The 20624-nt window shown below is 44.5% G+C and overlaps 1 protein-coding gene across 3 annotated transcripts in view; it reads left to right on the forward strand.

Moving 5' to 3' along the window:
- LOC143995810 (DNA topoisomerase I, mitochondrial-like) overlaps positions 1 to 17859 on the forward strand; it is a 171528-nt gene extending 153669 nt beyond the window's left edge. For all 3 annotated transcript variants that reach the window (XM_077490522.1, XM_077490523.1, XM_077490524.1), the window contains 4 exons: positions 1609 to 1736; positions 8356 to 8450; positions 11631 to 11780; positions 17131 to 17859. In XM_077490522.1, coding sequence (XP_077346648.1) covers positions 1609 to 1736; positions 8356 to 8450; positions 11631 to 11780; positions 17131 to 17233 — 476 coding nt within the window. In that variant the 3' untranslated portion in view covers positions 17234 to 17859. The remainder of the gene's footprint in view (positions 1 to 1608; positions 1737 to 8355; positions 8451 to 11630; positions 11781 to 17130) is intronic.
- Positions 17860 to 20624: the final 2765 nt, after the last annotated feature.

Raw genomic sequence — 20624 nt, forward strand, 5'->3', positions numbered from 1 at the left:
TTCAAACCACACATGTGAGGTACCACCGTGAACGTTAGAGCGAGAGCAATAATTCTAGCCCTAGACCTCCTCTGTCAAAATATGTAACCAGTTAAAAAAATTTAAAGCGTCGCCTATGGGGATTTTTAAATACCAAAGTTTGGCGCCATTCCACGAGCGCGTGCAATTTTGAAGCGTGACATGTTGGGTATCTATTTACTCGGCGTATCCTCCTCTTTCACATTATGTAAAAAAAATTGGGCTAACTTTACTGGGTTTTTTTTTTTTTTTTTTAAGCATGAAACTGTTTTTTTTTTTTTTTTTTTTCTGAAAAAAACGTGTTCGAAAAATTGCTGCGCAAATACCGTGCGAGATAAAAACAACGACCGCCATTGTATTCTCTGTGGTCTTTGCTAAAAAAAAACATATATAATGTTTGGGGGTTCTATGTCATTTTCTAGCAAAAAAATTAGGAATTTTACATGTAGGAGAGAAATGTCAGAATTGGCCTGGGCGCGAAGTGGTTAATGCAACCTGCAAGGCAAAGGCATAATGAGCTAGTATGCATAGCATACTAGCTCATTATGAATAACTTACCTGAGAACGAAGCGGTCCTCCCCTATCCGCCGCTGCCATGTATCCCGGAGTGACTTCCGGGTCTTGCTGCTCCGGCGCTGCGATTCGTGATGACGTGCATGTGCACGGGAGCCAACACGAGCGGCATATCGCTGTGATCTGCGGGCTCAGTGCGCCTGCGCGCCGCTGTCTACGGCGCCTGTCTTTTTGTAAATATCTCCTTAACCGTATAGGTTTAGGAGATATTTCTTGGACCTACAGGTAAGCCTTAATCTAGGCTTACCTGTAGGTCAAAGTGGTTTGTAAGGGTTTACAACCACTTTAATATTTGCTAACAAAATGAAGGTTTCCTATTTAGAATAATAAGCTGTCCGGTTAGTAAAACAGCGATATCAGAACATATTCAGTCGTACAGTTTGTAGTGTACATATTTGCAAAACAATGGGATAAAACAAAGTTCAGGAATATTCCTTTATCTCTTGCTTGCTGTGAAATCATGTGAATGCATCAATGCAGTGCATGTTATCTCAGCTTGCAGAGCTTGGATTCATTGAATGAGTTTACCAAAAAATGTTAATAGTGCAGAATATACAGCCTCATGCTATACAACTAGGCTCCATTTCATGCTGAATAAACTAAATTATTAATTTATCTTAAATAGAAAACCATCTTTTAGATATGTTTTTTTACTCAAAAAGCATTTTATTAAAATCAATTTGATAAAAATTTAAGAAATAAGATTTTAAATAAAAATATCAAATTTAAATAAAAATATCAATTTTTATCCACCCTGGTCTTTTTTTTATTTATTTAGTAAAAAATAAATACCCAGTGGTGATTAAATACCACCAAAAGAAAGCTCTATCTATGTGAAAAAATAAGTCATATGAGTGCAGTTTTGTTACATGACCGTGTAATTGTCATTCAAAGTGTGAGCGATGAAAGCTGAAAATTGGTCTGGGCAGGAGGGGGTGGGGGGGGGGGGGGTGAGAGTGCCCGGTATTGAAGGGGTTAATAACATGCCTGTAATCTTGTCCTACTATTTGTAAACAGCGGAGGACAACGTTCCAGCCAAAATCTTGTCCTACAACCGTGCCAACAGGGCCGTGGCTCTTCTCTGCAACCACCAGAGGGCTCCACCAAAGACCTTTGAAAAATCCATGCAAAATCTACAGGCAAAGGTATTTCACAAATTTTTGTTTATACATTTAATTTATTTATTTTTTTTCTTCCTGTATTGCCAGGTTTCGTCAGTGTATGGGCTCCACTTTCAGACTTTTATCTCTTTTGCAACCACTGCCCTTGGAATAACCCATTGTTAAAATCTGTGGGTGGAGCGCTCCTACATAAAGGGGCCAACAGGGCAGAATAGTGTGTTTTCTGAAGGGCTTGGACTCCCCTGCTTGGGTGCCATGGTGGGGATCTGAGTGGGACATACTTGCCCAGCAGTAGTCGGGGGGTGTTCTACTTTCTGTATACAGGGGGGGCAACAGTTTGGTGAAGACCCTTTTTGTGTTCCAGCATGACTGCTCAATTGTGTACAAAGCCAGCTCCATAAAGACATGGCTTGGCTATTTTGGTGAAAAGGCCACTTCATTAGGTACACCTTGCTAGTAGCGGCGTTGGACCCCCTTTATTCTTGGTGGCATAGATACAACAAGGAGCTGGAAACGTTCCTCGGAGATTTTGCTCCATAGTAACACGAGAGCATCAGACGGCCGCAATGACCGCCGGCCACGAGCGATCATGACCAGGAGATCGTGAACAGGGACGAGCGTGTGTAAACATCCCTGTTCTATTCTGTGAGGAGCGACAGATTGTGTGTTCCTAATAGCTAGGAACCACGACCCCTCATTTCCTGTAGTCAGTCTCCTCCCCCTTCAGTTAGAAACACAAACTGGGAACACAGTTAACCCCTTGATCGCCCCCCAGTGTTAACCCCTTCCCTGCCAGTGACATTTATGTAGTAATCAGTGCTGTATAAATGAACGAGGCAGTTGCAACTCAACTGCTCAAATTCCGCGCCATGTGAACGAGAAAAATATATAAAAAAAAAATAAAAAATATATGCACAAAAGAGCAGCTCCCTAGAAAAGTGAAACAAACACCTGTAAAGTGATAACAATTATTAAAGAGGAAGTAAACCCTGATGAGTTTACTTCCTCTTTCATTCCCTGCAAAGGCAAAGCACAATGGACTACTATGCATCGCATCGCATCACATAGTAGTCCATTATGTGTCACTTACCTGACACAGGAGCCAGCGATGTCACTGTAGACCGCCGCATCCATCTTCTCGGTGGGTCTCGCAGCTCCGCCGCTATCATTCGGCGAAGTCGCGATGACGTCACTCCCGCGCATGCGCACGGGAGCCGACACGCGCGGCAGACAGCGGTGCCTGTTTTCGGGCAAATATCTCCTAAACTATATAGGTTTAGGAGATATTTCTTGGACCTACAGGTAAGCCTTAATCTAGGCTTACCTGTAGGCCAAAGTGGTTTGTAAGGGTTTACAACCACTTTAAGGGCGCTCTGTAAAGAATAATGATCTAAACTACTAATTAGCAAAAAAACATTTTTTTCTCTCTTCCTAAAACCACTAAAACAAAATGGCTGGAAAGGAAAGTGCTTAAAATAATGTGAACATCACCAAAGTGAAAGATACACATCATAGCAATGATTATACTAGAAAAATGGTGGACATCAGTGAACCACCATGCATAATAATAATTAACAATGTAAAGTCCCAATAACGTGTCTCTACAAAGAATGAATTCTGCCAATCCGGAAAGTGAAAAGCAAATAATAGTCGTGATATAGCAGCGGTTAGCAACAAATCCGAAAGGAAACTTGCGACTCCCTCCACCATGTACGTAGAACTACACCAGTAGTGATAATACAAGTCCAAACTGCTTACCAGATCCGTTTGACCACTTTAATTAACCAGTTGCCGACCGCTGCACGCCGATGTACGTCGGTACAATGGCACGGGCAGGCATAAGGACATACATGTACGTCCCTTGCCTCCCGCGGGTCGGGGGCCCGATCGGGCCCCCGCCCGGTGCCTGCGGCAGTCGGTATTCGTACGGGAGCGATCCCGGACGAGGGGACGGCCATTCATTCATGGCCACCCCCTCGCGATCGCTCCCGACGAATAGAAATCCCCGGTGACATCACTTCCTCTCCTGTAATGTAAACACAGGAGAGGAAGTGATGTATTCTCTCCTCCGTGTCGGTATTTTTCGTTCCGACACGGAGGAGAGCGGATCAGTAAGTTGCACCAACACTCTACACACACAGTAGAACATGCCAGGCACACTCACACCCCCCCTTTACCCCCCGATCACCCCCCCAATTACCCCTGCCCCCCAGTCACAGTGACACCAATGTCATTTATTTTTTTTTTTTTTTTTTTTTGCATTGGTGTCATTTGTGACTGTAATAACTGTTAGGGCAGTTAGAGTTAGCCCCCTTTAGTTCTAATGTACCCCCCTAACCCCCCCAATAAAGGTTTAACCCCGTGATCACCCCCCGTCGCCAGTGTCACTAAGGCTGGGTTCACATTGCAGCGGTTTATGAGAACGAATGTGATTCGCACCGCACTGCAGTGCAAATCGCATCCGATCTCTGTGCGATTCGAGTTCAGCCATTCGCCGCACCCGCCACACCCGCCGCAAATTCGCACGGGACCCTTTTTTTGGCCCGCAGCAGAATCGGATCGCATGGGTGTTCACACCATGCGATCCGAGTTTGCAGATCGCACTGCGATATGCGAACTGATCTGGGGGTGTCAGTAACATTTCACTGACACTCCCAGCAGTTCGCATAGGGCAGTGTGAACTGCCGCCGGGAGGCATGCGATGCGGGAACCCGCCGCGCATTCGTGGCGTTCCCGCATCGCTCCAGTGTGAACCCAGCCTAATAAGCGATCGTTTTTCTGATCGCTGTATTAGTGTCACAGGTGACGCTAGTTAGGCAGGTAGGTATTTAGGTTCGCTGCAGCTTTTTATAGCGCCAGGGACCCCCATATACTACCGCATAAAGCCCCCTGATTGCCCCCTAGTTAACCCTTTCACCAGTGATCACCATATAACTGTTACAGGTGACGCTGGTTGGTTAGTTATTTTTTTATAGTTTCAGGGCACCCGCCATTTATTACCTAGTCTCACTAGTGTACCCCTAAATTTAGGGGTGTCTACTTTCCAAAATGGGGTCATTTGGGGGGGGTTTGTGCCATCTTGGCATTTTATGGCCTTCAAAACTGTAACGCCCTTAGAAAGCCTGAAGGCGGTGCTTGGTTTTCGGGGCCCCGTACGCGGCTAGGCTCCCAAAAAGTCCCACATATGTGGTATCCTCGTACTCAGGAGAAGCAGCAGAATTTATTTTGGGGTGTCATTTCACATATGCCCATGGCATGCATGAGCAATATATCATTTAGTGACAACTTTGTTAAAAAAAAAAAAAAAAAAAAAAAAGTTTGTAATTTTCCCGCAACTTGTGGCAAAATATAAAATATTCCATGGACTCAACATGCCTCTCAGCAAATAGCTTGGGGTGTCTACTTTCTAAAATGGGGTCATTTGTGGGGGTTTTGTGCCATCTTGGCATTTTATGGCCTTCAAAACTGTAATAGGTAGTGAGAAGTGAACTCAAAAATTTACGCCCTTAGAAAGCCTGAAGGCGGTGCTTGGTTTTCGGGGCCCCGTACGCGGCTAGGCTCCCAAAAAGTCCCACATATGTGGTATCCCCATACTCAGGAGAAGCAGCAGAATTTATTTTGGGGTGTCATTTCACATACGCCCATAGCATGTGTGAGCAATATATCATTTAGTGACAACTTTGTGTAAAAAAAAAAAAAAAATTTTTTTTTTGTCATTATTCAATCGCTTGAGGCAAAAAAATAAAATATTCAATGGGCTCAACATGCCTCTTATCAATTTCCTTAGGGGGTCTACTTTCCAAAATGGGGTCATTTGGGGGGGTTTTGTACTGCCCTGCCATTTTAGCACCTCAAGAAATGAGATAGGCAGTCGTAAACTAAAAGCTGCGTAAATTCCAGAAAACGTACCTTAGTTTGTAGATGTGACAACTTTTGCGCAAACCAATAAATATACAATTATTGACTTTTTTTTTACCAAAGACATGTGGCTGAATACATTTTGGCCTAAATGTATGACTAAAATTGAGTTTATTGGATTTTTCTAATAACAAAAAGTAGAAAATATCATTTTTTTTCAAAATTTGCGGTCTTTTTACGTTTATATCGCAAAAAATAAAAATCGCAGAGGCAATCAAATACCATCAAAAGAAAGCTCTATTTGTGGGAAGAAAAGGACGCAAATTTTGTTTGGGTACAACATTGCATGACCGCGCAATTACCAGTTAAAGCAGCGCAGTGCCAAAGTGTAAAAAGACCTCTGGTCATTTACCAGCGAAATGGTCCGGTCTGAAAGTGGTTAAAAAGTAAGTCAAACAACACTTGTGCAGGATAATGCCTGCTCATATGGATACCAATGCAGATGACGGTAGATGGTGTGTCTCTCTTCACAGACTCAAGCGGCAAATGGGGAAAAAATACAAAAAAATCCATAGCCTAATACTGACTTTAATAAAAAAAAAATAAGTAAAAAAACAGACTTACTTATTTTTTATTAAAGTCAGTATTATGCTATGGATTTTTTTGTCTTTTTTCACATCATTATTATTATTATTATTATTATGCATGGTGGTTCACTGATGTCCACCATTTTTCTAGTATAATCATTGCTATGATGTGTATATCTTTCACTTTGGTGGTGATCACATTATTTTAAGCACTTTCCTTTCCAGCCATTTTTTTTTAGTGGTTTTTAGGAAGAGAGAGAGAAAAATGTTTATTTGCTAATTAGTAGTTTAGATCATTATTCTTTACAGAGCGCCCTTAATCATTTGTTATCACAATGCTGTATAAATGCCAATGGTCCCAAAAATGTGTCCGCCGCAATGTCGCAAGTCCCGATAAAAATCTCAGATCGCCGCCATTCATTCAATGTTCCTTGGTTATTAATCGACTTTAACATCACTGTGCTGTATTGTTCTGATGTGCTGAACTGTACGTTTTATGCAACATTTATAATAAAACTTATCTTGGGAAAAAAAAAAAAATCTATCCCCTATTTTGTAGACGCTATAACTTTTGCGCAAGCCAATCAATATACGCTTATTGCGATTTTTTTTTTTTTTTTTTAAATATGTAGAATACATATTGGCCTAAACTGAGGAAAATTAGCTTTTTTTTAAAAAAAGATATGTTATAGCAAAAAGTACAAAATGTTTTTTTTTTTTTTTTATTTTTTTCTTTTTTCCATAAAGAATTTATTGAAGTTTCAAATAGTACAATAACAGTCAATACACAATGTATCAATAAAAAAGGAAAGAGAAATAGGGCAAATTAAGAACACAGATAACATCATGAACTGCAAAGTGGTTACAAACCCCTCTTATTATATAATGCAATTTACACCGTAAACAGTATCTTCTATAAGCGAAAGGATCGAGCAGATTGGCCCGATAGGACCCATTGTGGGTAGTCGGGGATTGTATCGTAAACACCCCAAAGTTGAAACTGTCAGGGTTTGTCATTAGTTGTGGGTGTTGTCATATCCCTAAGAGATTGTAGCGATGAATGAGGGCACGGGGGGAATGGTAAAACTGTCGGGCGATAATACGGTATGTGGGGCAAAACAAATGGGTAAGCGGTTGACTGGAACCAGTCAGCCGGGCCAAGAACGAAGTCATCTGCGTCTGGGCTAACTTCCCACGGGGGGGAGGTCAGTGGGATATTAGGTGATGCAGGGAAAGTGAAAGGGACAGGCATGGGGGGGGGAGGGGTGTAGTCTCTCAGGGCTCCTCCACCAAAAATGCATCGTTGTATAGGTGTGTACGATCGTCCGCTTGGGTTCCTTTCTAAAGGGGGAGACTTGCAAAAATGCAAGGGAAAAATAAAAACAAGACATGCACTACCTGGGCCAGTACCAGGCCATGTGACAAAACACACGGGGGTTGACTAGAAATGAACTCAATTGTGAGAGCTATTCGATGAGAAAAGGCAGCCATAATCCCGGAACTGTGTCCACTTATCCCAGGTCCGTGCAAACTTCTGTGGGGAGTCACGGGCAATGTGGATGAGCTCCTCCATTTCTGCTATTTTCGCTACCTTGTTTAGCCAGTCAGTAACGGAGGGGATATTGGGGGAGCCCCAATGGATAGGGATGCAGAGCTTGGCGGCGTTAAGGAGATGTAGAGTCAATGATTTCAGGTAGAGGCATGTGGGGACAGAGGAGTGGTGGAGAAGCATGCAGGCTGGTGTATATTCCATCGTGCTACTGGTGATGGTGCTAGATATTCTATGAACCCGTGTCCAAAAGGTTTGGATTTTGGGGCAAGTCCACCTTTTATTTATTTTTTCTTCAAAATTAGTTTTTTGTTTATAGCGCAAAAAATAAAAACCGCAGAGGTGATCAAATACCACCAAAAGAAATCTCTATGTGGGGGGAAAAGGACACCAATTTTTGTTTGGGTGCAGCGTCGCACAACTGCGCAATTGTCAGTTAAAGCGACGCAGTGCCGAATTTCAAAAAGTGCTCTGGTCATTAAGTAGCTACATTTTCTGGGGCTGAAGCGGTTAAAGTGATACTAAAGGCTGATTTTTATGTTGGAATAAAAAATAGGTTATACTTACCTGCTCTGTGCAACAATACTACACAGAAAGGTCCTTTACCCCCTCTTTTGTCATTTTTTTTTTTTTTTTTTTTTTTTTACAGATTGATGCAAAGGAGGAGCAGCTGAAGGAAGCAAAGAAAGAGCTGAAGAAAGCTAAAGCTGACCATAAAAGGTGTAACACGGACAGGACAAAGAAGTACGAGCTACTTGTGTTTTTTTTTGTTTTTTTTTTATGTATTTGTGACCCCCTCATATTGTAAAACAACAACCCATTCAGTTTAACATAGAGATCAAAGACAAAACATTTGTGTGTAGATATAGAAAAAAAAAACCTTATAAATATCTATTCCCCCCCCCCCCCCATTTATTTTTATTTTTATAAGTGATCACATTCCCTCTGTTCTCAGCTGTGTAAGAGCTTTGGAGGTGGAGAAGCAACAGCACACTGAGCTTCCCAGTGAATGGCTGAGGAAGGGTGTCTGTCAGCACAGGCCTCATCATTGGAGGAGAGCAGGTTGAGTTCTCATTATAGCTAGATAACTGACCATGCTGTACTCTCTTGCTTAGTGTGGTCAGTTTTTACTAGAAAAACAGAGGGGCTAGCACAGGAACACCAGGGATTTCACACATAGGAAGCACTACACAGGAGACTTTGACTTTCTCATACAAGTACATGGTACAGCAGTCACATACCAGGAATATGAAATGTCGGGGTTAACAAATTCTTTAAGGTTCTTTGTTCTATTTCCTCATAACAGAACAATACACACAACATGTTAATGTAAGGCCGGGTACAGGGCCAGTGCTCCCTTCACCCTGCAGATAAGGGCAGGATCAGCACACAGGAAATCGTACACCGTAAGGTAGTATTGATGGGATGAGAGGACATGCTCCCTGGTCTGCTGGTCAGTGTAGGGAACCCTGTGGGGAATGTTGTCCAGGCGATCAGCTGTTGAAGACAAAAGGGGGCGCTCCACCATGAAACCGCAATGCAAAGTTTAGGCTGAGGAGTGTAAGAATATAATTGTATCGGATGAAAGTGTTTCATGACTTCAGTCACTGCCTGATCCCACGTGAGCGGAGCCACAAAATAGACTTGTATCATTCATCTTCATTGCCTTTTTCCTGGCCCAGGAAGGGAACCTACATCCTCCCCCGCTATGGTAGAACGGAAGGGGAAGCCACCCTATAAGGCTGCGTTCACACCCGAGAATCTTGTGTGGCTGTTTGTGGGAGTGTTTTTGTACAGCGCTTTTGAGCTGGGGGGGGGGGGGGGGTCTGTTTTTTATTAGCCAATAGAGAAAAATCTCATCTGATTTCTCAATTGTTGCTATGTTTTTCAGTTTTTTCATCCATTTTTTTTTTCTTTTTGGTAAGGGATTAGGGGTTAATTTACTTATTTTCTAGGTTTGGGGTTAATATTAGGGTTAGTATTGGGGTTAGGGTATATATTGGGGTTAGTGTATAATATTGGGGTAAGGGGTTAATATTTGGCTAAAGGGCTAGAATTGGGGTTATGGGTTAGAATTGGGTTTATGGGTTAGAATTGGAGAAAGGGGTTAGAATTGGAGAAAGGGGTTAGAATTGGAGAAAGGGGTTAGAATTTTAGAAAGGGGTTAGAATTGGAGTAAGGGGTTAGAATTGGAGTAAGGGGTTAGGATTGGAGTAAGGGGTTGGGATTGGAGTAAGGGGTTGGAATTGGAGTAAGGGGTTGGAATTGGAGTAAGGGGTTGGGATTGGAGTAAGGGGTTGGGATTGGAGTAAGGGGTTGGGATTGGAGTAAGGGGTTGGGATTGGAGTAAGGGGTTGGGATTGGAGTAAGGGGTTGGGATTGGAGTAAGGGGTTGGGATTGGAGTAAGGGGTTGGGATTGGAGTAAGGGGTTGGGATTGGAGTAAGGGGTTGGGATTGGAGTAAGGGGTTGGGATTGGAGTAAGGGGTTGGGATTGGAGTAAGGGGTTGGGATTGGAGTAAGGGGTTGGGATTGGAGTAAGGGGTTGGGATTGGAGTAAGGGGTTGGGATTGGAGTAAGGGGTTAGGATTGGAGTAAGGGGTTAGGATTGGAGTAAGGGGTTAGGATTGGAGTAAGGGGTTAGGATTGGAGTAAGGGGTTAGGATTGGAGTAAGGGGTTAGGATTGGAGTAAGGGGTTAGGATTGGAGTAAGGGGTTAGGATTGGAGTAAGGGGTTAGGATTGGAGTAAGGGGTTAGGATTGGAGTAAGGGGTTAGGATTGGAGTAAGGGGTTAGGATTGGAGTAAGGGGTTAGGATTGGAGTAAGGGGTTAGAATTGGGGTTAATAATGTTGTTAGAATTGGGGTTAATAATGTTGTTAGAATTGGGGTTAGGGGTTAGAATTGGGGTTAGAATTGGGGTTAGGGGTTAGAATTGGGGTTAGGGGTTAGAATTGGGGTTAGGGGTTAGAATTGGGGTTAGGGGTTAGAATTGGGGTTAGGGGTTAGAATTGGGGTTAGGGGTTAATAATGGGGTTAGAATTGGGCTTAGGGGTTAGAATTGGGCTTAGGGGTAGAATTGGGCTTAGGGGTTAGAATTGGGGTAAGGGGTTAGAATTGGGGTAAGGGGTTCGAATTGGGGGTTAGAATTGGGGTTAGGGTTTTGAATAGGGGGTTAGAATTGGGGTTAGGGTTTTGAATAGGGGGTTAGGTGTTAATATTGGGGTTAGAATTGGGGTAAAGGGCTAGAATTGGGGTTAGTCATTAGAATTGGGATTAGGGGCTAGAATTGGGGCTAATATTGGGGTTGGGGGATAATATTGGGGTAAGGGGTTAATGTTAGGGGTTAGAATTAGACTTAGAGGTTAATATTGGGGTATGGGGCCAATATTAAGGTTAAGATTGGGGTTAGGGTTAATTTTTTTTTTTTTTTTTAAATGATTAAATATTTTATTTAATTATTTACTTTTATTCTTGCATTTGAGCAGAAAACCGCTCAAAACCCTGTGATGAAATGCAATAAAATGGACTCAAATGTTTCCATGTATTTCTATGGAACAAAAACTGCTTCAAAAACGCACCAAACCTTCTGCAGAAGTTTTTTTTTTTTTTTTTTTTTTAACCTTAATGTAGAGAATGCATTAGGATAAAAGAAAACCACTGCCTGCCTTTTAGAGCCACTTTAATCTCTCTAACAGAGCCCCAGGTAGTGAAAACCGGAGAGGCTTCTATTCCCCCCTTATCAGACATTACACTTCAAGTCTGAATGTAGCTGGGTAGTGACGGGTACACTTGGTCTACCCTCCTACAGATTGCTAGTTTGTCTTTGGACTGGATGTAGCAGCAATCGGTAAAATGTCAAGTTTGTGGGGTGGGGGCAGCTTTTTGTGTAATGTCCTATCAGTGAGATTCCTGTGTGTTTGCAGGGAGCTGGAGAAGAAGAAGAAGCAGAAGGAAAGGCTGGAGGAACAACTGCAGAAACTGAAGCTTATGGCAACAGATAAGGAGGAGAACAAGCAGATCGCTCTGGGCACGTCCAAACTAAACTACCTGGATCCCAGGATCACAGTGGCCTGGTAAGATGTGTGCCGGTGTCCGCTTTAGTGCTTTATTGTAACTGCAGAGTGGGGAACATGTGTAGTTATTGGATAGTAGAAGTTCTACCGGCTGGACAAAAGATCTTCCATCACGTTCTTTAAAATAATGGGAACTCTCTACTCGTGGCCACAGGTCTCTTGACCAGTTCTGTAATGTCACAGGTCCTGTACCCAGGGGCGTTCCCTACCCCTGGCGATGCTCCCCGCCCCCCTGTCGGCAGCCGGGGGACGCTCCCCACCCCCGCGTCGGCAGCCAGATTGCCAATTCGCAGGTCCTGCGATTTGAAATCCCACAGCTGCTAATCTCCACAGTGAGTTTGGGAGTCGGAGATGGTATTGTAAGGAGGTTTCCCACACCGCTCCTGTGTAAACTCCTGATCCAATTCACTATGACAAGGCTGGGTTCACACAGGAGCTGGGCAGAGCTGCACCAGTTTTAGTAAATCTCCCCCGGGACCTCTTTAGGGAATGTTTTTTTTTTTTTTTTTTTTATTGCCGGGGCGGCTTTCAGTGTGCAGAAAAATGAGAACCAATTGTGAAATCCTCTCTGACATTAAAGCGAGAGTCCACCGGGACTCCGCGTTTTTTTTTTTTTTTTTTTTTTTTTTTTAAGCCAGCAGCTACAAATACTGCAGCTGCTGACTTTTAAAATAGTGACACTTACCTGTCCAGCGAGCCCACGATGTCGGCACCCGAAGCCGATCTCTAGGTCGTCTGTCGGGTGCTGCCGCCGCCATCTTGGGTATGGGAATCAGGAAATGGAGCCTTTCGGCTTCATTTCCCGGTTCCCTACTGCGCATGCGCGAATCGCGCTGCGCAATAAGGACGCTCCCCGCTGCCTCTGGGATCTGTGTGTTTCCCAGCAGGCAGAGGGGCACTTGCGGGAAGGGGCGGGCACTTGCGGAAAGGGGCGTAAGTTACGCCCCTTTCCGCAGAGAGCTATCCCGGAAGTGGGTGCAGTTACCTGGATTATCCAGGTACCTGCACCCCCCTCCCCCCTGAAAGGTGCCGATTGTGGCACCGGAGGGGGGGAGGGTTCCGATGAGCGGAAGGTCCACTTTAGGGTGGACCTCCGCTTTAAAGTGAAACTCCCATCTAAATGCCCAAATCGGCCTAAATTTATAATGCTGCGGAGACTACATAAGCCATAGCTATGTGTCAGTAAATGTCTGGCCTTAGTTCTGATCTTTATGGATCTGGCACGTGCTTAGGGCAATCCAGGACTTCCTGCGGAGAGCGGTCTGTAAATATTGACATCATTAGCTCATGAAATTCACCCTGAAGGCATTGTTGGAGACATTGGTCATTGCTTCCAGGATGATCGTAGGAATATATGTCTCCACCATTTGACCTCCGGAAAAGATTTACCCCCCACGCCTTCATGACCAGGCCATTTTTGCTTTACGGCATTGCGTTACTTTAACAATTGCTCGGTCACTGCGACACTACCCATATGAAATTTGCACTTATTTTTATTAACTGCATATTAAACACTGCACTTATTTTTTGTGCTATCAATAAAAAAGACCAATTTTGAAAAAAACAAACTATATTCTTTACTTCTATAAAACATATCCAATAAAAAAAAATCTTCAGAAATTTAGGCCAATATGTATTCTGCTACATATTTTGGGTGAAAAAAAATCCTAATAAGCGTATATTGATTGGGTTATGTCAGGGGTATTAAAATTCACAGGGGATCAGTCACTAAAATTTTCCCCCTTCTCCTTCACATTCCTGTCCTCAGCCCCCTTTATATCACGCCCCTCCTTCACATTCCTGTCCTCAGCCCCCTTTATATCACGCCCCTCCTTCACATTCCTGTCCTCAGCCCCCTTTATTCACCCCCCTCCTCCTTCACATTCCTGTCCTCAGCCCCCTTTATATCACTACCCTTCTCCTTCACATTCCTGTCCTCAGCCCCCTTTATTCACCCCCCTTCTCCTTCACATTCCTGTCCTCAACCCCCTTTATTCACCCCCCTCCTCCTTCACATTCCTGTCCTCAGCCCCCTTTATATCACTCCCCTCCTCCTTCACATTCCTGTCCTCAACCCCCTTTATTCACCCCCCTCCTCCTTCACATTCCTGTCCTCAGCCCCCTTTATATCACTACCCTCCTCCTTCACATTCCTGTCCTCAGCCCCCTTTATATCATGCCCCTCCTCCTTCACATTCCTGTCCTCAGCCCCCTTTATATCACTACCCTTCTCCTTCACATTCCTGTCCTCAGCCCCCTTTATATCACTCCCCTCCTCCTTCACATTCCTGTCCTCAGCCCCCTTTTTTCATCCCCGACTCCTTCACAATCCATTTCTTCAGCCCCCTTTATTCACTCCCCTCCTTCATATTCCTGTCCTCAGCCCCCTTTATTCACCCCCCTTCTCCTTCACATTCCTGTCCTCAGCCCCCTTTATATCACTACCCTTCTCCTTCACATTCCTGTCCTCAGCCCCCTTTATTCACCCCCCTTCTCCTTCACATTCCTGTCCTCAAACCCCTTTATTCACCCCCTCCTCCTTCACATTCCTGTCCTCAGCCCCCTTTATATCACTACCCTTCTCCTTCACATTCCTGTCCTCAGCCCCCTTTATTCACCCCCCTTCTCCTTCACATTCCTGTCCTCAACCCCCTTTATTCACCCCCTCCTCCTTCACATTCCTGTCCTCAGCCCCCTTTATATCACTACCCTTCTCCTTCACATTCCTGTCCTCAGCCCCCTTTATATCACTACCCTCCTCCTTCACATTCCTGTCCTCAGCCCCCTTTATATCACTACCCTCCTCCTTCACATTCCTGTCCTCAGCCCCCTTTATATCATGCCCCTCCTCCTTCACATTCCTGTCCTCAGCCCCCTTTATATCACTACCCTCCTCCTTCACATTCCTGTCCTCAGCCCCCTTTATTCACCCCCCTTCTCCTTCACATTCCTGTCCTCAGCCCCCTTTATTCACCCCCCTCCTCCTTCACATTCCTGTCCTCAGCCCCCTTTATTCACCCCCCTCCTCCTTCACATTCCTGTCCTCAGCCCCCTTTATATCACTACCCTCCTCCTTCACATTCCTGTCCTCAGCCCCCTTTATTCACCCCCCTTCTCCTTCACATTCCTGTCCTCAGCCCCCTTTATATCACTCCCCTCCTCCTTCACATTCCTGTCCTCAGCCCCCTTTATATCACTCCCCTCCTCCTTCACATTCCTGTCCTCAGCCCCCTTTTTTCATCCCCCGACTCCTTCACAATCCATTTCCTCAGCCCCCTTTATTCACTCCCCTCCTTCATATTCCTGTCCTCAGCCCCCTTTATATCACTACCCTTCTCCTTCACATTCCTGTCCTCAGCCCCCTTTATTCACCCCCCTTCTCCTTCACATTCCTGTCCTCAGCCCCCTTTATTCACCCCCCTCCTCCTTCACATTCCTGTCCTCAGCCCCCTTTATATCACTCCCCTCCTCCTTCACATTCCTGTCCTCAACCCCCTTTATTCACCCCCCTCCTCCTTCACATTCCTGTCCTCAGCCCCCTTTATATCACTCCCCTCCTCCTTCACATTACTGTCCTCAACCCCCTTTATTCACCCCCCTCCTCCTTCACATTCCTGTCCTCAGCCCCCTTTATATCACTCCCCTCCTCCTTCACATTCCTGTCCTCAGCCCCCTTTTTTCATCCCCCGACTCCTTCACAATCCATTTCCTCAGCCCCCTTTATTCACCCCCCTTCTCCTTCACATTCCTGTCCTCAGCCCCCTTTATTCACTCCCCTCCTTCATATTCCTGTCCTCAGCCCCCTTTATTCAGCCCCCTTCTCCTTCACGTTGCTGTCCTCAGCCCCACTACCCCTTTAGAGCGGACATTGGCAGCAGGACAGCTCCGCATGGAGTGGAGGCAGGAGGCTGACATTGGAAGCAGGGCTGGGTCTGCATAACATTTCTTGGTAACCAGCTTGTGATCATCCGGTCTCAGCCTCCTGCCTACCGCCGTCCACGCGGAGTTGTTCTGCCGTCAATGTCGGCTTGATGAGGATGACAGCAGTGAGAACGGCTGAGCGGGCTCTTAAATGGCAGGATCGCAGCCGGTCCGAGTGGTACAGCGACTCGAGCCAGATGCGGCCCGTGGTATGCCAATTAGTGATGACTGGTTTATGTGTATGTTATAGCATCTACAAACTAAGGGATATATTTATGGATTTTTTTTTTTTATTCTAGTATTATCAGCGACTTGTAGCAGGACTGATATATTGCTGTGGACAATCGAACACTGACACTTGACACTGTGGGAACCAGTGACACCAATACAGTGATCAGTGTTAAAAAATGTGCGCTGTCACTGTACTGACATTGGCTGGGTAGGGGGTCAAAAATCTAGAGTGATCAAAGGGTTAACGGTGTGCCTAGCCAGTGTTTGTGTACTGTAGGGGGTGCTTTTATTGGATGAAGAAATGGATTCTAGTCCCTGCTTTGCAGAAACACAATCCAACCCCGTCAGAACACGATCTGCCTTGTTTACATGGGCAGATCGCCGTTTTTTTGGTGTTTGCTGATGATCGGCCGGTGCCAGAGAACATTGAGTGCCTGGCTCCAGCAGACCAGCTTCTGCTATGAAGAGTCACTGCAGAAGCGGTACGCATGCGCGCCCCCTGTAGGCAGAGGTGCAGGATCACTTGTATACACACGTTCCTGCGCAGAGCTGCCATCCTGTAGCAGTAAAACTGCTATGGAGGGGGGGTGTCAGAAAGTGGTTAAAGGGGTTGTACACGCTCAAGGATTTTCATAGAATGCATTAAGGTGGAAAACCTCCTGTGATACCGCAGCCCACCAGTGGCCCCCTTTTACTTACCTGAACCTGGTCTTTCCAGCGATGGGGACGAGCACACCAGCTCCACTCAGGGGCACAAGTCCTGATTGGATAGATTGATAGCAGCGCAGCCGTTCACTACCGCTGCTGTCAATCAAATCCAATGACGCTGGTACCCGGTGGGGGGGGCGCCGCCGAGTCCTGCTGTCTGTCAATGGGCGCAGCAGCAGCACGCGGGAGTGGCTCTCCAACGGGGCACTTGAGAAGAGGAGGAGCCAGGAGTGTCGCTGAGGGAGGGGAGCATCGGGGGCCACCCTGTGCAAAACCAACTGCACAGAGGAGGTAAGTATGACATGTTTATATATATATATATATGTGTGTGTGTGTGTATATATATATATATATATATATATATATATACTTTTACATATCCTTTTAATCTTGTTGAATATTCTGTGAATAGATGTATTTGTTCATTCTCTTCAGACGCATCATAGTGTTTTCTCTGGTGACCTCCTGTTTTTTGGTCTGTCCTGTGTAGGTGTAAGAAATTTGGAGTGCCCATAGAGAAGATCTACAACAAGACTCAGAGAGACAAGTTTGCCTGGGCTATAGCCATGACCAATGAAGACTTTGAGTTCTAGACGCCCATGTTGTTCCAGAAGCCGTTATCTACCTCACTACCCTCCTCTAGGTCTGCTCAGGCCTCAGTATCTCAGATGATGTTATATCTACAAATAGCTGTTCAGTTGTTGGGTGCAATGCTGCAGGCCAAACATTCCTTGAATAGCTCATCTTGTATCATGGGTGGATTTTACGTCCCCAGGAGGTGAATTCATTTCCTTATCTAGAGCACTTACTGCATTTGTTCAGTTGTCCACCATGACACCCCCCCCCCCCCCTCCCTCCCTTTTTTTGACTTACAACATGGCTGCTGTTGAGTTATGTGATCCGTTCCGGTATGTTGGAAAGAGAAGCGCTCCGAATCTCCGCGCTGTTGCTAGAATCCAAGGATCGGGATGCGCCGACAGAACAGTGCTAGTGGGCACAAACTACTACAATGCCAGTATCTGTTAGAGGGTATGAAACTTTATTTTTTTGAGTCTTCCCACTTATTGTAAATCACTTTATGTAAAAGAAAGTTAGGCCGGTTTAATTTAAAGAAATATATTTAAGTATTTTGTTGGTGTTTTTGTTGAAAACTGGAGGCAAGGCGCTTTATGTATGTACGTTTTTGTTTCATACAGCAAATAATAAAATGAAATAAAGATTTGTTTGTATTTTCTGTCTGTAAAAAAAAAAAAAAAAAAAAAAAACGTGTATATATATTTTTTGAGCACCTAAAATATAATGTAAAAACTAGGACTTTTCTCATAACTTCATTTATTTTGTGGCTCTTGAGGGACGCTGGAATCCAAATAGTGCGGTTATTCAGCCGGGTACAGGAGGCAAACTGAACAATTTTAAAGTGGTACTAAAGGGATTAAAAAAAAAAAGACAAACAGGTTATACTTACCTGCTCTGGGTAATGGTTTTGCACAGAGAGCACCCCTGATCCTCCTATTATCGGGTCCCCCATTAGAGCTCTGGGCTCCTCCTCTCTGCACTCACGCCTGCTCGCTCCCAAGCCCCCCGCTCTGTGCGTCCATAGGGGCTCAGCCCCTCTACCTTCTTACTGGCTTTGATTGACAGCAGAGGAAGCCAATGGCTCTAGCTGCTGTGTCTGAGCCGAGGGAGAGCGCCAGGAAAGCAGCTGCTCTTGCGCACACTGCTGGATGAAGGGCGGGTGCAGGTAAGTATGGGAGGTGTTTACTTTGATGTGATTGGGGGTTGACTTTACCATGTGATCAGCTGTGTCCAATCGCAGCTGGTCGCTGTGTAAACACAAGCTGGTTATCGGCATTCCTTTCCTCATGCTGACAGCTGAGGAGAGCCGGTGTCTTGTAAAATAGTGTCCCCCATCAGATGCCGTCCCCTGCGTACTGCGCATGCGCAGTACACAGGAACACAGATTCCGAAAATTGCAGAGGACGAACGGCGCCTGCGCCGTGAGTCCAGGTTCTATCCCCACTATCCAAGTGGACATAGAGTTAGAATAAAAAAGAGCCGAGCGGAGCCAGGCCGAGCCCGAAGCGTGGCGAGCGAAGCTCGCCCGCGAGGGGCCCTCTAAAATTCTTAACCCTATGTCCGCTTGGATAGTGGGGCTACCACCTCCACTCACGGCGCAGGCGCCGTTCAACTTCAGAGTTTTTCCGAAGCTTCGGCTGCTCCGTACTGCGCATGCGCAGTACGGAGCGGACAGCATTTGATGGGGGGACTGTATTAGGCAGAACACCGGTAACCGTCTTGTGTGAAAGGGATATCTACGCTGATAATCAGTGTCCTGATTATCAGTGCAGCCCCACCAGTGCTTCCTCCTCATCAGTGTCGCCTATCAGTGCCGCCTTATCCGCGCGCGTCAGTGAAGGGAAAAAAAATTACCTGTTTGCGGAATTTTATAGCAAACTATGAAAAATTTGTGTTTTTGTTGTTTTTTTTTTATTTATTTTTTTAAATCTTTGCTTTCTTCTTTAGCAAAAAATGAAAACCACAGTGGCGATTCAATACCACCTAATGAAAGCTCTGTGTGGAAAAAAAAAATGATGATTTCACATGGGTACAGTGTTGCATGACCGCGCAAATGTCATTTAAAATGTGATGGCTCTGAAAGCTGAAAATTGGCCTGGGCAGGAAAGGGGGGAGGAGCCAACACCCGTATAACCCCGCCTCTACCCAGCATAGCTCAGTTTCTTGTTGGTGTCTGAAGAGCTTTGCTGAGAAAAGTCTAACCATATTTTTTTGCTAGCCTTTATTCCTTTGATTCTTTTTGATTTTTTTTTTTTCTTCGATCGACTTCAATTGCGATTTCTGTGCTCTGCATTGTGGTGCTTTCCAGACCTTGGTGTGCTGGGTAGCCATAGAGCACTCCTCCAGGTCCAGAGCAGTGGTATCGCCTCGGCATTTGACCCAGTCCCAATGCAGGAGCTACCTCGCGCTATATATATATATATATATATATATATATATATATATATATATATATATATATATATATATATATATATATATATATATATATTATATATAATATGATATATATTATATATAATATGATATAATGTAATAATATATTATATAATGTATGTGTGTATATATATAAAATTTAATATCTAGTAATATTTAGTATTTTTTATATATATATATATAATTTTATCTGAGGTGATGCGCAAAAACAAAACACCTAAGTGTACGAAAAAAAAATGCATGTGAAACACTAAAAAGTGTCTCTTGTCCACCCCCTGAAGGCCCTTACCCTGATCCAGAAAGGGAGCGATGAGGGCGCTCTGGTGAGGCTGGGTATCCTGTCCTTAGTAGCAGTGGAGAGAGATGACTCTGAAGGCAGCACTTTGTAGAGAAGAATCGGCTCTGGAGGGTCATAGCGGATGTCGTTCAGCGTGTACTGGGTACTTAATGTCGTCCTGCAGCCTCTGATCGTCAGACCCCTATCACACTGGGGCACTTTATCGCCAAGAATGGTGCCTGCAAAGCACCCTGAAACAGCCGCTGAGACTGGGGACTAAAACTAAAACCCCATTTTAGTCCTAAGACTAAAATCGAAATTTGCTGCCAAAATGAACACTGCAGTATTAGTCTTACTGGTTCCAAAAAGTTTCAGTTAGTATCAGTAGTCCGCCGAAATAACGCAGTCCCACTATAGATCACTGACCGCCGCCATTACTAGTAATAAAAATAAAAAAAAATGATCACATCGTTTGTAGATGCTGTAACGTGTGCGTAAACCAATCAATATACGCATATTGAGAGTTTCTTTTTTTTTTTTTTTTTTTTTACAAAAAATATGTAGCAGAATTGATATTGGTCTAAATTGATGAAGAAATGTTCAGTTTTATTTCTTATTTATTTGATGTGTTTAATAGCAGGAAGTAAAAAAACTATTGTTTTTTTGTTTTGTTTTTCTGTACACCAAAATGTCGC

This window comes from Lithobates pipiens, unplaced genomic scaffold (assembly GCF_037356315.1).
Source record: "Lithobates pipiens isolate NorthernLeopardFrog02 unplaced genomic scaffold, aLitPip1_a1.2 Scaffold_19, whole genome shotgun sequence".
Classification (NCBI taxonomy): Eukaryota; Metazoa; Chordata; class Amphibia; order Anura; family Ranidae; genus Lithobates; species Lithobates pipiens.